General features: G+C 45.8%; 1 protein-coding gene across 2 annotated transcripts in view; it reads right to left on the reverse strand.

Annotated features, from left to right (window-relative positions):
- rest (RE1-silencing transcription factor) overlaps positions 1–7,362 on the reverse strand; it is a 7,375-nt gene extending 13 nt beyond the window's left edge. The window contains exons 1-6 of one of the 2 annotated variants that reach the window (XM_047353109.1): positions 7,223–7,362; positions 4,440–4,714; positions 3,827–4,372; positions 3,484–3,644; positions 3,217–3,300; positions 1–2,240 (exon numbers count right to left, since the gene is read on the reverse strand). The exon at positions 1–2,240 is cut by the window's left edge and continues 13 nt beyond it. In XM_047353109.1, coding sequence (XP_047209065.1) covers positions 568–2,240; positions 3,217–3,300; positions 3,484–3,644; positions 3,827–4,372; positions 4,440–4,687 — 2,712 coding nt within the window. In that variant the 5' untranslated portion in view covers positions 4,688–4,714; positions 7,223–7,362 and the 3' untranslated portion in view covers positions 1–567. Of the gene's footprint in view, positions 2,241–3,216; positions 3,301–3,483; positions 3,645–3,826; positions 4,373–4,439; positions 4,715–4,802; positions 4,885–7,222 lie in introns of those variants that run through there. The other variant, XM_047353110.1, reaches the window with a different exon arrangement.
- Between the last annotated feature and the right edge of the window lie 6,438 nt (positions 7,363–13,800).

Below are 13,800 nucleotides of genomic sequence, written 5' to 3' on the forward strand. Positions count from 1 at the left end.
AAACGTTTATTTAGGACAGATTACAGCTAAAAAAAAACATCAGTGATGACATGGTCTGCTTCCTGTGACACACAGATCCATCAGAGAAAACATCTCAGTCCATCATGTCCTCCATCAGCAGAACCCTGAAGGATCCAGTGGAGATTATTTGACTTCATGATAAAACAAATAATCACTTTGGCTTCTGCACTAAATGGACTATTGCACTGAAATATTTACACAGCTGGAAGCTTCATCAGGTCACCTCAGCAGATGCTCCCATCACAGGAACCTGCAGGGGAACCTTGGCCCATCCTGGACCAAGCTGGACCTTCAGACACAAAAACAACCCAAACCCAACAGAAGCAGCTGATTGTCAAAGGCACTGAGGGGCTTCACAATAACAACAAAATACGGACCATTCGAGCCAACAGAACCAACGGTCAGAAGTTTAGACTGTCGTTGCTGGTGATCAGGAACTCGGACCGTATGAACCAAGGGTCAGGAGTTCATACCTTCAGAACCGGCAGTCAGAAGCTCGGACCCCAGGCTCTGTGTCCTGGGCAGTCTGTTACCATGGAGATGGGCTCATCTTGGCGCCTCAGTACCCATATAGTACACGTTGACCAGGTGGCGGTTCAGGTGGCGCCGGTACTGGGTCTCCAGTGGGAATGTGCGGTCGCAGAAAATACATGTGTGACTCTTGAGCTCGGTGGGCGTAGGGATCTCTTCAGTGGGCGTTTCTGGATCGTTGGCCATCTTTCCTGGAGCAGTGCCGGTACCGTTAAGGCCGGAATCATCGCTGCCCTCAGAGGCGCTGTCACTTATGTCACTTCCTCCTTCGTGGCTGCTGTGGATCCCCTCGTCATCCTCACCGTCGGCAAGTTTGCTGCGCTGGCCAGGAAGAAGCAGACGAGGCGGCACCGAGGGTTTAATAAAGGTCGGTTCTGGTTGGGGCGGCCCATCAGTGGAGGAACCCATTTCCCCACAACCAGTTCCTGTAGGCTGAACAGAACGTTCTCGAATCTCTAAGGAAGGACTGGTTTTAGACCTCAACTCATCTCGTTTTGGATCCACATCTGATTGCAGACCGGAGGTCTTCCTGGTGGAGGTTCTGGTCTTCTTCTGCTTGGCTGCTACCTGTCTGCCAGACTTTTCAGTCAGAGTGGACATCTCATCAGTACCATCTGAAGACGTTTTGGACAGCAGCTTCTTGGGAGCTGGAGATTTTAGGCACTTCTTCTTAGAGGACCTTTGGGAAAGATCCAAAACTGGTCCTGCTTTCCTTTTTGCAGGTTTTTCTCTGACCCACTTTCCTTTCTGGCTCTTCTCAGGATTCTGGTTGTCAGTTTGTTCTGGAGTCTTCTCAGACCACTTGGCTCCAGACTTCCTAGTTTTACCAAGGCTTTTTGTCTTCTTGTGGGAGCTCACCTTCGAGTCTTTCTCTGAGTTGCTTTCTGTAGACGTTTGCTGCACAGAACTCTTTGGATCAGACTGGACTTCCTGGGATGCAGGTTCCTCTGGTTGTTTTTCTTGGGATGCAGATTTCTTGGTTTGGTCCTGGGAAACTGTTTTCTCAGCAAGAGTCTTCCGGACTCGTTTCTTCACTTTGTTGTCAGTATTCCCAGCAGTGGTCCGGACTTCTTTACCATCTGTGTTCTCCACACGGTTCTCCTTGACTTTCTTCTGCCTTGCTGAGACCTTTTTCTCAGATTCCTTTACCTTTATGGGTCTCTCCTTCTCAGGCAAGATGATCCGTTTCTTTGCTGTCTTGTCAGCAGTCTCGCTCTGTGATGGTGGTTCGATGCTGGGTCTGGTGCTCCTCCTGATTGACAGATTGATGGGGCTCGAGTCATCTCCTTCGTCGTCCTCCATCTCCTCCTCCATGGTAGGCGAGTCATCCAGTTTGGCTGCTTTGGACTCCGACTTGTCATCTGCACCGTCAGATCCGGGTTTCTTCACTCGCAGTTTGACTTTGGACACGTCCAGGTCCACGTTGCAGCCGGAGTGCCGGGACTTGATGTGGTACTGCAGGTTGCACTTCTTGGAAGCGGCGTACTTGCAGAGCGGGCAGAGGAACTGCCGCGGGTTCAGGTGCAGCTCAACGTGCTTCTTGAAGTTGCTGCGGTCGGCCGTTTTGTACTCACAGTAGGGGCAGGACAGAGGCTTGGGGCCATTGTGGACCTGGCGGGCGTGCCGGGTCACTTCGTGCTGATTGGCTGCCAGGTAGCTGCAGCTCTCACACTTGAAAGGACGCTCACCTGCAGAGAGGAGAAGATGTTAGAGAGACACACACACACACACACACACACACACACACACACAGATCAAGCTGTTAGTTACCGTGTTAATCCATCAGGGCAGCTTCGGTGAGAACAAACAGATTAACAGTTAGTCACAGAAACGCATTAATTTAATCCCACTATTCACCTGGACAGCTCCAAGCTGGTTCTCTACACTGGTTCTACTGGTTCTACTGGTTTTACTGGTGTTCCTACATTTTTCTGTTGAAATTTACATTTGTCCAGATTTCAATAGTTTTTTAACCACCGTGTTAGATGTTAAAGCAGGGGTCCCCAACCTTTTGTTTATCAAGGGCTGAACTTCCTGTTCTGGAGGGTATTGCGGATCTGGGGCAGGTGGTGGGTCTTAATTAAACCGCACGACTGCTGCCGGGCTGAACCAGACACTCCTTGTTGGCTCACAAGCTTGAGGCTTCCGGCTTAATATTTCTCAACTGCACCCGCAGAGGCCAATAAACACTTAAACTGCTCACAGTCCCGTAAACATCCGGTACCAATTTACTCACGGTCCAGTACCAGCCTGGGGCCCTGGTGGTTGGAGACCACTGTTTTGAAAGTCATTTCCACACAGAGTGAGGAGATATGGGTCTGTAACAGGAATGAAGGTTCAGCTCCCAGATGTTCTAAAGAGTTGATGGTTGACAAAATGAAAATGTTAAAAGAAGATGTTGAGATGCAGCAGGAGGAGGAATCTACTCTAGTCACAACAGGACTTTAGGGCTGTTGGGTTCTTCTCTCTTCCACGTCTCATCCAGGTGTTACCATCTCATCCCAAACTACTGAGATCTGCAGCTGACATCATCATCTCCATGGTAATCTGGGCCAAAGGGACCAACACTTCGCAAGACGGAATAGTTGAAGGAGGGAAGAAACCAGAATCTCTTTAAACAATCAGATTGTGCCCCCCATCAGTCTACCTCTGTCCCACACTCACCTGAGTGAGTCCTCATGTGGCGAGTCAAGTGAGTCTTCTGGGAGCTTGAGTAGTCACAGTAAAGACACTGGAATGGACGCACACCTGTCCAACAGAAAGACAAACCCATCACATGACCCAACTGAGCCTAAAGACAGGCAGGAGAACAAGAACATGGTTCTAAGCAGGAGACACGGGGACAGAGACACACAGAGGGAGTCAGGGAGCAGGAGGAGGATGTAGGACAGAACATGGCTGAGGAACAGATGGACAGATTGAGGACGGTACCTGTATGGGTGCGAATGTGCTGGATGTAGTTGCTTTTGCGGTCGGAGAAGTAGGAGCACTGGCTGCAGGTGTGAAGTTTACTCGGGAAGTGATTCCTCAGGTGTTTCCTCCAGTGGTACTGACTCACGGTGGTGTAGGCACACAGTGTGCACTTAAACACCCTGCAGACACACACAGGCACACTCAGGTAAACATTCAGGTGTGACCTTCACATCAGTAGAAACCTCCTGTCAGGAGTTTACAGAACCTGAAGTTCTACGGTTCCTGATCTTGTCTACACTGAGCTTCAGAACTGATTTTGTGGTTCTGTGTGCCCAGTTGTGGTCCTGTCAGGTGTTCCTACCTGTGGTCGTCGCCCTCCTTGCTGTGGTGCTTCAGGTGAGCGATGTAGTGATCGTAGCGGTTGGTGTTGTAGCCGCAGCGCTCACACCTAATCAGCCCTTTGACGTCTCCTGCTGCTTCCTCACCTTTATGCTCCGCCTGTCCACCGTGCTCTGCCTCCCGGTCGACCAAACCCTCACGTGACTCCGCCTCCTTGACTTTGCTCTTGCTCCGCCCCTCCACCTGGTTCACCACCATCATCTTGCTGATGCTGTGTGTGCTCAGGTGCTCAACGAACTCCTGCTCGTTCTGCCCCTGGAAGTGGCACGGCTTGCAGCAGAACGGCTTCTTCTTCTGGGAGCTGTCTGTCGGCGCAGGAGGGCCGTCTTTACCTTTGATCCTTTGTGGAGGTGGGTTGGTGGAGGGGCCAGGCTTAAAAGAGGAAGGCTGGTTTTTAGCTGCATGGTTCTCCTCATCCTCTTTGCTGCCTCCAGGGACAGCTGGGTTAGGAGACTCCAGGTACTCCACGATGCACACCTCTCGGTGGTTCTGGTTGTCATAGCTGTACCTGCACAGAAACAGAAGTGAGTTAGAGACAAGTAATGTGCTAAGAGTGGAAAGTGACTTGCACTGACCTGATGACACCCTCTTCCTCACTATCAGAGTAGCTGCATCCCACTGTCTTCAGTTCCATCATCTCCTTCTCATCAGCGACACTGCCGTCGCCGCCCTCTGCCGCCGTCACTGCCGCCACGTTGGCCAGCATCACCAGCTGAGGGGCAGGCAGCGTGTTCCGGGGCAGGTCGCTGAGACCCTGCCCATCGTCTGCCAGAGAGACGCCTACAGGAAACGTCCCAACTGAGAACATGGCCTGAGTTGCCATGATGACCTCTGCTCCACCGACAGGAAGCTGCAGACACCGAACAGCAAGGATTAAAAACAGCGGCAGCAGCTTCATCACTGCTGCTCAGCAAAAGTTGGGGTTCTGCAGCTTCTACCTTCACTGAGTTGCAGACATTTATTCTGGCTGGAATAAACTGGTTCAGAGCTTCTGTGAAGAGCTCCACTAGGAAGGTTCAGAGCTCCACTAGGAAGGTTCAGAGCTTCTGTGAAGAGCTCCTCTAGGAAGGTTCAGAGCTTCTGTGAAGAGCTCCTCTAGGAAGGTTCAGAGCTTCTGTGAAGAGCTCCTCTAGGAAGGTTCAGAGCTTCTGTGAAGAGCTCCACTAGGAAGGTTCAGAGCTTCAGTGAAGAGCTCCTCTAGGAAGGTTCAGAGCTTCTGTGAAGAGCTCCACTAGGAAGGTTCAGAGCTTCTGTGAAGAGCTCCTCTAGGAAGGTTCAGAGCTTCTGTGAAGAGCTCCTCTAGGAAGGTTCAGAGCTTCTGTGAAGAGCTCCTCTAGGAAGGTTCAGAGCTTCTGTGAAGAGCTCCTCTAGGAAGGTTCAGAGCTTCTGTGAAGAGCTCCACTAGGAAGGTTCAGAGCTTCTGTGAAGAGCTCCACTAGGAAGGTTCAGAGCTTCTGTGAAGAGCTCCTCTAGGAAGGTTCAGAGCTTCTGTGAAGAGCTCCACTAGGAAGGTTCAGAGCTCCACTAGGAAGGTTCAGAGCTCCACTAGGAAGGTTCAGAGCTCCACTAGGAAGGTTCAGAGCTCCACTAGGAAGGTTCAGAGCTCCACTAGGAAGGTTCAGAGCTCCACTAGGAAGGTTCAGAGCTCCACTAGGAAGGTTCAGAGCTCCACTAGGAAGGTTCAGAGCTCCACTAGGAAGGTTCAGAGCTCCACTAGGAAGGTTCAGAGCTCCACTAGGAAGGTTCAGAGCTCCACTAGGAAGGTTCAGAGCTCCACTAGGAAGGTTCAGAGCTTCTGTGAAGAGCTCCACTAGGAAGGTTCAGAGCTTCTGTGAAGAGCTCCTCTAGGAAGGTTCAGAGCTTCTGTGAAGAGCTCCTCTAGGAAGGTTCAGAGCTCCACTAGGAAGGTTCAGAGCTCCACTAGGAAGGTTCAGAGCTCCACTAGGAAGGTTCAGAGCTCCACTAGGAAGGTTCAGAGCTTCTGTGAAGAGCTCCACTAGGAAGGTTCAGAGCTTCTGTGAAGAGCTCCACTAGGAAGGTTCAGAGCTCCACTAGGAAGGTTCAGAGCTCCACTAGGAAGGTTCAGAGCTCCACTAGGAAGGTTCAGAGCTCCACTAGGAAGGTTCAGAGCTTCTGTCACCGAGATGTTTTAAAAACTGCTCATTTCATGAAATGTCCTCTCGGCTGATGTGATCTAAGAACGACGTCCTCTCGGCGGATGTGATTTAGTCCGCCATTTTGAAGCAGCACCACAGTCAGCGCCTCAGGAAACTTCAGGGATTAAACAGGAAAAGTTCTGAGGAAAGTTCTGGAATTTCAAACAACAAGCTAAAGTTTACGCTTTAAAAGCAACTTCTGAAATCATTTTACTTCATCTTAAAAATGGCGAAACCGAACTTGCTATCAGAACTTTTCTTCTGGTCGTGAAGTCTGTGTCTGATTCCACGGTTAAGTGAAGAGCTATTCTGACTTTTTAAGAAAATTGGACCCAACAGAAAAAGCTCTGGTTAAAAATCTGAAAATGTTCTGACTTGGACGGGATCATTCTGGACTGGTAACAGATTCTTTTTTCTCAGTTTGTGAGTTCTGAAACCTTTATTGTGTTAATAATAAACAGCATAAGACGGTGATCTTAGCCGTCTTTTGGGCTCCAGAACACCTAAAACTGAAATTCTGCGCACTCACTCCGGGCGGACCTGGACCGGATTATTCTACAGGGAAGAAATATATTTGTTTTTTGTGTTTTAATATATTTTTAAATAAGTTCTGAAAAACAACGAAGGCTGTTTATTTTTATTCTGTTTTGCCATTTTAACCAAATGAGATCAGAACCAGTTTTATACCATTGGTCCAACTGGTCTGACCTGGAATGGACCAGGTTAATAGAACACAAACTTTAACGGTTCTTTAATCGGCGCAGAACGTTCCGGAAAAAGTGTGATCTTTAGGAACCGAACATTTATCGAACTCTGACCCAGTTCTGATTTAAGCTGGTCCACGCTGATCCAAGTCAGTGAACGCCTTATTAACTGGACCAAATGCTATGAGTCACAAGCTAACTTCAGGTCACACACTTTCTTTGAGTTCGGACCCAGAATCTAACTTTCCCCAGGTTCTGTTCATTGTGTTGTGGAGTTGTAGAGGCGCGGTCCGGGTCTGATTCTGAGGTTCGGGCCTGGCCCGGGTCTTGGAGTGTTAGCCATGGTCCTGATCAGCGCCGGACAGCGCCTCTGTGCTCCACCTCATCGCCTCCATTTTCCCGAACTGCTCCAACTTTCTGCTGTTGTAACCCCGCACAGCCACGACACCGAACCGCACCCTGCCTCACAAATCCTTCTGTATACTCCCTGCTCCTCACCTCCGAACTTCTAGAGACTTTCTCGAAGATTCTCCTGCTCTGGAAACCTCTTTTCTTCGACGAACAGCGCAGATAAAAAGTAGGCAGAAGTTTCCGCACATTCCTCTACAGTGACGTTTATCGTGACGTCAGCGCGTCGCTCCGCAGGTTTGTAGTTTTTCTGTGAAAATGTTCGCGTCACATATGTTACGATACAAGATGGAGGAGGAACCGTAAGACTGGCTGAGATTTATTGAGACTACCTCAGATTAAGGTTCTGGTTCTGGTTCTGGTTCGGTTCAGTTTAAACAAGCTCACAACTGTAAAAATAATCCAGTCGGAGACGGGTTTCAGATTAGTTCTCTCTCCGACTATGTGCCGTCCTGAAATGATATTAGTTCTGAACACATCTGGGGCAATCTTACTAACATATTCCAGTCTGTCACTGTTTATGAAACAGAGATGAAGCCAAACATCAGAACCTGTGAGTGAAAAACGGATCCACCTCCTGATCCATAAGCTTGTGGAACCTGCTTTACCAGCAGTAAATCTCAGTGGTTGTTTCTGTCCGACTTTGTCGGTCTTTCACATAGTTGTGGAGCCCTAATTGAGGGTTCTGCTCAGCCGTCTGAAGGTTCCATCACAGCATTTCAGCTAGGTTAAGGTCTTGACTTTGACTAGGCCATTCTGTTGAAGTTTTGCTGCTGTGTTTAGGATCATTGTTCCATTGATGGCCCAGTTCGGGCCAAACTTGAGCTGAACAGATAGACACACTGAATTTGACAGTTGTGTCTCGATTTCTTTAAACATTGTTCTGAGCATTATGTTTAAACATCTCTGGTGTGGTCTCAACTGTCCCAGACGTTTTGTTCTTCATTCAGATGCATCTTTGCTAACCCAAGTCCTGCTACCTTCTTGTTTTTAGAGAGAGGATGCTTTCTCCTTCGACCCTTTCAGGCAGCCATACTGGTTCAGTGTTTCTCTAACTGTCCTGTCATGACCTTTAACCTTTAATCTGCTAACTGAGGTTTGAGAATAATCTTTCTCCCTAAGTATTTTAGAAACGGCCTTCTAACTCTTCCCAGGTTGATGCATAACTGCAGTTCACCGAGTGCATATTTTCATCTGACAAAACTGTTGCTTTTATTGTGGTTCCTATTAGTGAAAATTAGTAAACCTTTTATTTTTATAAAATTTTTTAATAATCTTTATTATTTAAATTTAGTGCCTTGCACGGTAATGCAGTTAGTAGCACTGTTGCTTTGTAGCAAAAAGGTCCTGGGTTTGACACCCAGCTAAGAATCTTTCTGCATGGAGTTTGCATGTTCTCCCTGTGCTTACGTGGGTTCTCTCCAGGTACTCCGGCTTCCTCCCACAGTCCAAAAACATGACTGTTAGGTTGATTGGTCTCTCTAAATTGCCCTTAGGCATGTATGAATGAGTGTGTGCATGATTGTTTGTCCTGTGTGTGTCTGTGTTGCCCTGCGATGGACTGGGAACCTGTCCAGGGTGTACCCTGCCTCCCGCCGATAGACAGCTGGAGATAGGCACCAGCTTTACCGTGACCCACTATGGAAGAAGCGGTAGAAAATGACTGACTGCTCAAAATTCTTGGTTTATGACTGAAGCTCTACAGGTCCTGATAATAGTATTCGAACCCCTTTTGTGTTGATCTGTTACAGACTTGATCTACGGGACGAATGGCTCCTCAGTCTTCACCAGAGCACTTATTGTGTATGAGATAACATGTATGTCACACTGTGGAAGGTTCAATTTCCATTGTCAACATGTCTAAGAGAGAATTGCAACAGGTTTCACATCGTCTCCCTCCCCAGTGAGTCTGGGCCCCATGAGAATCAAATTGAAAGCTGTTGAAGCTGCTATAAGGAGAACTTTAGCTTTGTCTGGTCAAAATGATTGGGCAGCAATGCTGAGCACATGTCCAACGCTGTAAAAAAAAAAAAACCTTCTCTCTCGCAGGATTTCAACAAAGCTGATTCTGAGTGACAATCATCGGTCTCTGTCTTGGTAAAAATCATTTTTCCACAACATTCCTAATCTGATGATAGTCAGTAAGTCAGTGTTGCTGATGCTGACTGGCTCAAGTAAAACATTTTACTGAGTATAAATTATTTTGTCCTAGGCCACAGATGTCTCTGAAAATACGAACACTCAGCACCCTGGTACATCTGTGAGCTGCACAAAATGAAGGCTGCTGGCCTTCTGGCTGCTCAGTTCATAAACTGGCATGCAGAGATCATCAGCTAGCCTGTGCCACATCCCTCTATGAGCCACGATCCAACTACTATTTGAAAATCATCAATAACAGTCCAGGAAATTCCCCAAAACGTTTTTCCACAATTAAATACCTTCTCAACCCTCAAAGTCAAGTCAACATTGATCCATCAGAAAAACAGTGCCATAACTTCCTCACATTGTTCAAGGACAAAATAAAAGCATCCAGTCTCACCTCTCCAGCCATGGACATGAGGTGCTTTCCAACTACCAGCCCATCTCCACCTCCCGTTTTTGTCCAAGGTGCTGAAAAAAGCTGGAGCTGCTGTTGTCCTTACTGACACTGAACTGAAATGCTTTTTATCCTACTTTTCAGAAAAAATGGAGTTGGCCAGCTTTGGCAATGCCAAGCCCCGATTCGCCCATGTAACCTTTGGTGTCCCACAAGGGTCTGTCCTTGGACCACTTCTCTTCATTTTATACATGCTTCCTCTGGGCCGTGTCATTAGTCGGCATGGGACCTCCTTCCATTGCTATGCTGATGCCACTCAACTCTATTTAAGGACAGATCCAAATTCCCTTCTTCTTCAAGATCCTCGTCAGCATCGTCTTTAGTATCATTATCTCCATCCTTATCCTCCACTCTTATCACCTTCCTGCAGGAAAAAAAGACATACATGAGTCAAAACTCTCTCCAATGAAACAGCACCTAAACCAGAGCCATACTGGTTTGCTTCCTTCATCAGGTCTAATTATCTTCCATAACCACCATCTCTTTCAAGTCATCCGTCTATCAATGACAGTGACAAACATCAGTATGAGACTGGACCCTCACTTCTCATTTGATAATCACATGAATAATCTGTTTAAAACTTGTTTCTTCTACCTTTAGAATATCTCCAAACTCTGTCCTTCTCTCAACCGCATGAATGCTGAAAAACTGGTTCATGCCTTTGTCTCCTCCAGGCTCAATTTCTATAATGCCTTCCTCATAGGGAATCCTGCAAAGAATATTCAGAAGCTGCAACACATCCAGAACTGTACTGCAAGAATCCTCATGAACGTTCGGAGTGGGAACACGTTACTCCAATTCTCCACAAACCTTGCTGGATCCCCATTACCCTCTCATCACCCATATTCATGACAATGCTCCAGAACACCTAATGGAACTCGTCACACCCCATTCATCCATCCACCCCGTTCACTTACATAACACCAACCTCTTTCCTCCATCTTGCACTTCATTATGGGGTGACCGGGCCTTCTTGCCTTTGGCAGTTCCTCCCCGACCACCTGAGAGCTCCACAGACACCAACTGCTTTTTGAAAAGCTGTAAAGACTTTCTTTTATAAACAAGCATTTCCCACTGATGATTTATAGTTTATTGTATTTTTTTAGTTTGTAATATTTTTATTGTTTTACCCTGTACCACTTTGAGATATTTTTTTTAATGAAAGGTGCTTTATAAATAAAATGTGTTATTATAATATAACTGTCATTGGTTCAGACCAGCCGTAGCAATAAATAATAATAATAATAATAAATAGATCAGATCCAGAAGCATGAGGAAAGGCTTTGCCCCATTGACCTTCTCAGATGTTCTACCTGGTGGAACATTCATCGCAGTGCTGAGAGGCTGCAGAACCTCCTCTGGTCGTCCCTGATTCAATCAGAACATTGTCCTATGAAGAGTTTTCTTCCTCTCCTTCAGGTAAACCTACAGCGCCGCATGGAGTTCCGAACCGTGGGTTTTTAGCTGCTGGTACTGAACAAGATCCAGCAGAACCATAAACAGGAAATGGACTATACCCAGGAGGTGAGGTGGTACTTTCAACTTTACTTGCTGAATCTGCCTTCAGATATTTGTTGTGAGCAGTTGCATAATAAACTAATCTGAGTACTTTATTACATTGTTGGTAGATCTTGAAATTCTTACATGTACAGTGCCTTGTGAAAGTATTCGGCCCCCTTGAACTTTTCAACCTCTTGCCACATTTCAGGCTTCAAACATAAAGATATAAAATTCAAATTTTTTGTGAAGAATCAACAACAAGTGGGACACAATCGTGAAGTGGAATGAAATTTATTGGATGTTTGTATTGGAGTTTCTTCAAATAGTTGCTGTAGTTGTATGGGGTTCCATTAGTGCCACAAATATGTATATGTGTCTATTTATATGTGTATATGCTGTGCTCATGTCTATGTACGCTGTATATGTTAGATGTACATGTTAGGTGTTAGATGTTAGGTGTTAGAGGTTTTAGACACACCCTTCTAAAAAGGCAACTAACATGAATAACACTGTAATTTCTACAGGACATTTTCAATTGAAACATAAGATAACATAAGCACCCAACATATACACTTAACATAAGTACCTAACATATACACTTAACATAAGCACCCAACATATACACTTAACATAAGTACCTAACATATACACCATACATAGACATAAGCACATTAGATATACAGCTCACATAGACACATATACATATTTTTGGCACTAATGGAACCCCATATATTGGTGGTGGCAGATGATGGTGTAGATGCTGATGGTGTAGATGCTGATGGCGTAGATGCTAATGGCGTAGATGCTAATGATGTAGAAGGTGGTGGCAGATGATGGCAGATGAACGTGTAGATGGTGTTACAGCAGATTTGAAGAAGCCTCTGACTAAAGACACTCTCTATTGTATGAAAGTCTGATGAAAAGGTTGATCAAGGTTGTTTGTCATAAAACAGATTTTAGTTTCTTTTTGTTTTATTTTTGTCAGTTTTTGAATTGGAATTTATTGATTTATTTGAGGACTGCACGGTGGTGCAGTTGGTAGCACTGTTGCCTTGCAGCTAGAAGGTCCTGGGTTCAATTCCCAGCCTGGGGTCTTTCTGCATGGAGTTTGCAGGTTCTCCCTGTGCATGCGTGGGTTCTCACCAGGTACTCCGGCTTCCTCCCACAGTCCAAAGACATGCCTGTTAGGTTAATTGGTAACTCTAAATTGCCCTTAGGTGTATGAATGAGTGTGTGCGTGGTTGTTTGTGTGTTGCCCTGCAATGGACTGGCGACCTGTCCAGGGTGTACCCCGCCTCTTGCACATAGACTGCTGGAGATAGGCACCAGCTCCCCCGTGACCCACTATGGAATAAGCGGTAGAAAATGACTGACTGACTGATTTATTGGACAGTATTTGACTGGGACAGTGTAAATTCGTTACATTGCTGCAAATGCACCAGAAATAGCCAATGGACTGTTTTTCCTCCGTGATCCCTGGACAGATTGAAAATGTGTCTCACTAAAAGCAAAAGTAAAAAAGATTATACAGTGAACAATGCAAAGTTAAAATAGATATAGCTATACAAATTCTGTTGATAAATATGACTCTTTGTACACCTGCTGCCTTTAAAATCACTGCAGATGTACACTTTGACTTAGGCTTTATTTTAGTTCACTTTGTTTTTCTATTTATTTTTATTTATGTACTGCAGATTTTCTTTGGTAAGTTTTAGTTGTTTCTAAAAACACAACAGAAACAAATGGCAAATGGCCTGCACGTGTATAGCGCTTTATGAAGTCCCCAAAGACCCCGAAGCGCTTTACACTACAATCAGTCATCCACTGACAGTGGTGAGCTACAATTTAGCCAAAAAGAATTGAAGTGAGGCTGCCATACAATCGGCGCCACCCGACCCTCTGACCACCATCATCAAGCAAGGCAGGTGAAGTGTCTTGCCCAAGGACATGACTCAGGCAAACAGAGCAGGGGTTTGAACCAGCAACCCACCGGTTACAGGACGAACTCCTACTACCATTAATTCAATTCAGTTTATTTCTATAGCGCCAATTCACAACACATGTCGTCTCAAGGTTCTTCCCAACAGTCAGGTTCATACATTCCAATTAATCGTAATCATTGAACAGTTCAGTCAGATTCAGTTATTTATTCAAATTGGATAAAACGTTTTTCTATCTAAGGAAACCCAGCAGATTGCATCCAGTCAGTGACTTGCAGCATTCACTCCTCCTGAGCATGTAAGATAAGTTTATTTATACAGCCCTTTTCAGCAACGAGACACTCAAAGCGCCGTACATACAATTACAAAGCAAATAAACACAGATACAGAGACAGAAAAACAAATCAAATGATAAAATCAAACAACAGAGGTAATTTAAAAAAGTCAAATAAAATAAAGAGAATAGAATGATGGACAAGAAAATGTTAGGAAAATTGGACTGAAAACGCAACTAATCATGCCTGAATGGCCCAGTCAAAGGCCACTCTAAACAAATAAGTTTTTAATCTTGATTTAAAGCAACTTAGGGTTTCGGTGCTTTTCCAGTTTTCTGGCAGTTTATTCCAGGTTAG

This window comes from Girardinichthys multiradiatus, chromosome 23, assembly GCF_021462225.1.
Source record: "Girardinichthys multiradiatus isolate DD_20200921_A chromosome 23, DD_fGirMul_XY1, whole genome shotgun sequence".
NCBI lineage: Eukaryota > Metazoa > Chordata > Actinopteri > Cyprinodontiformes > Goodeidae > Girardinichthys > Girardinichthys multiradiatus.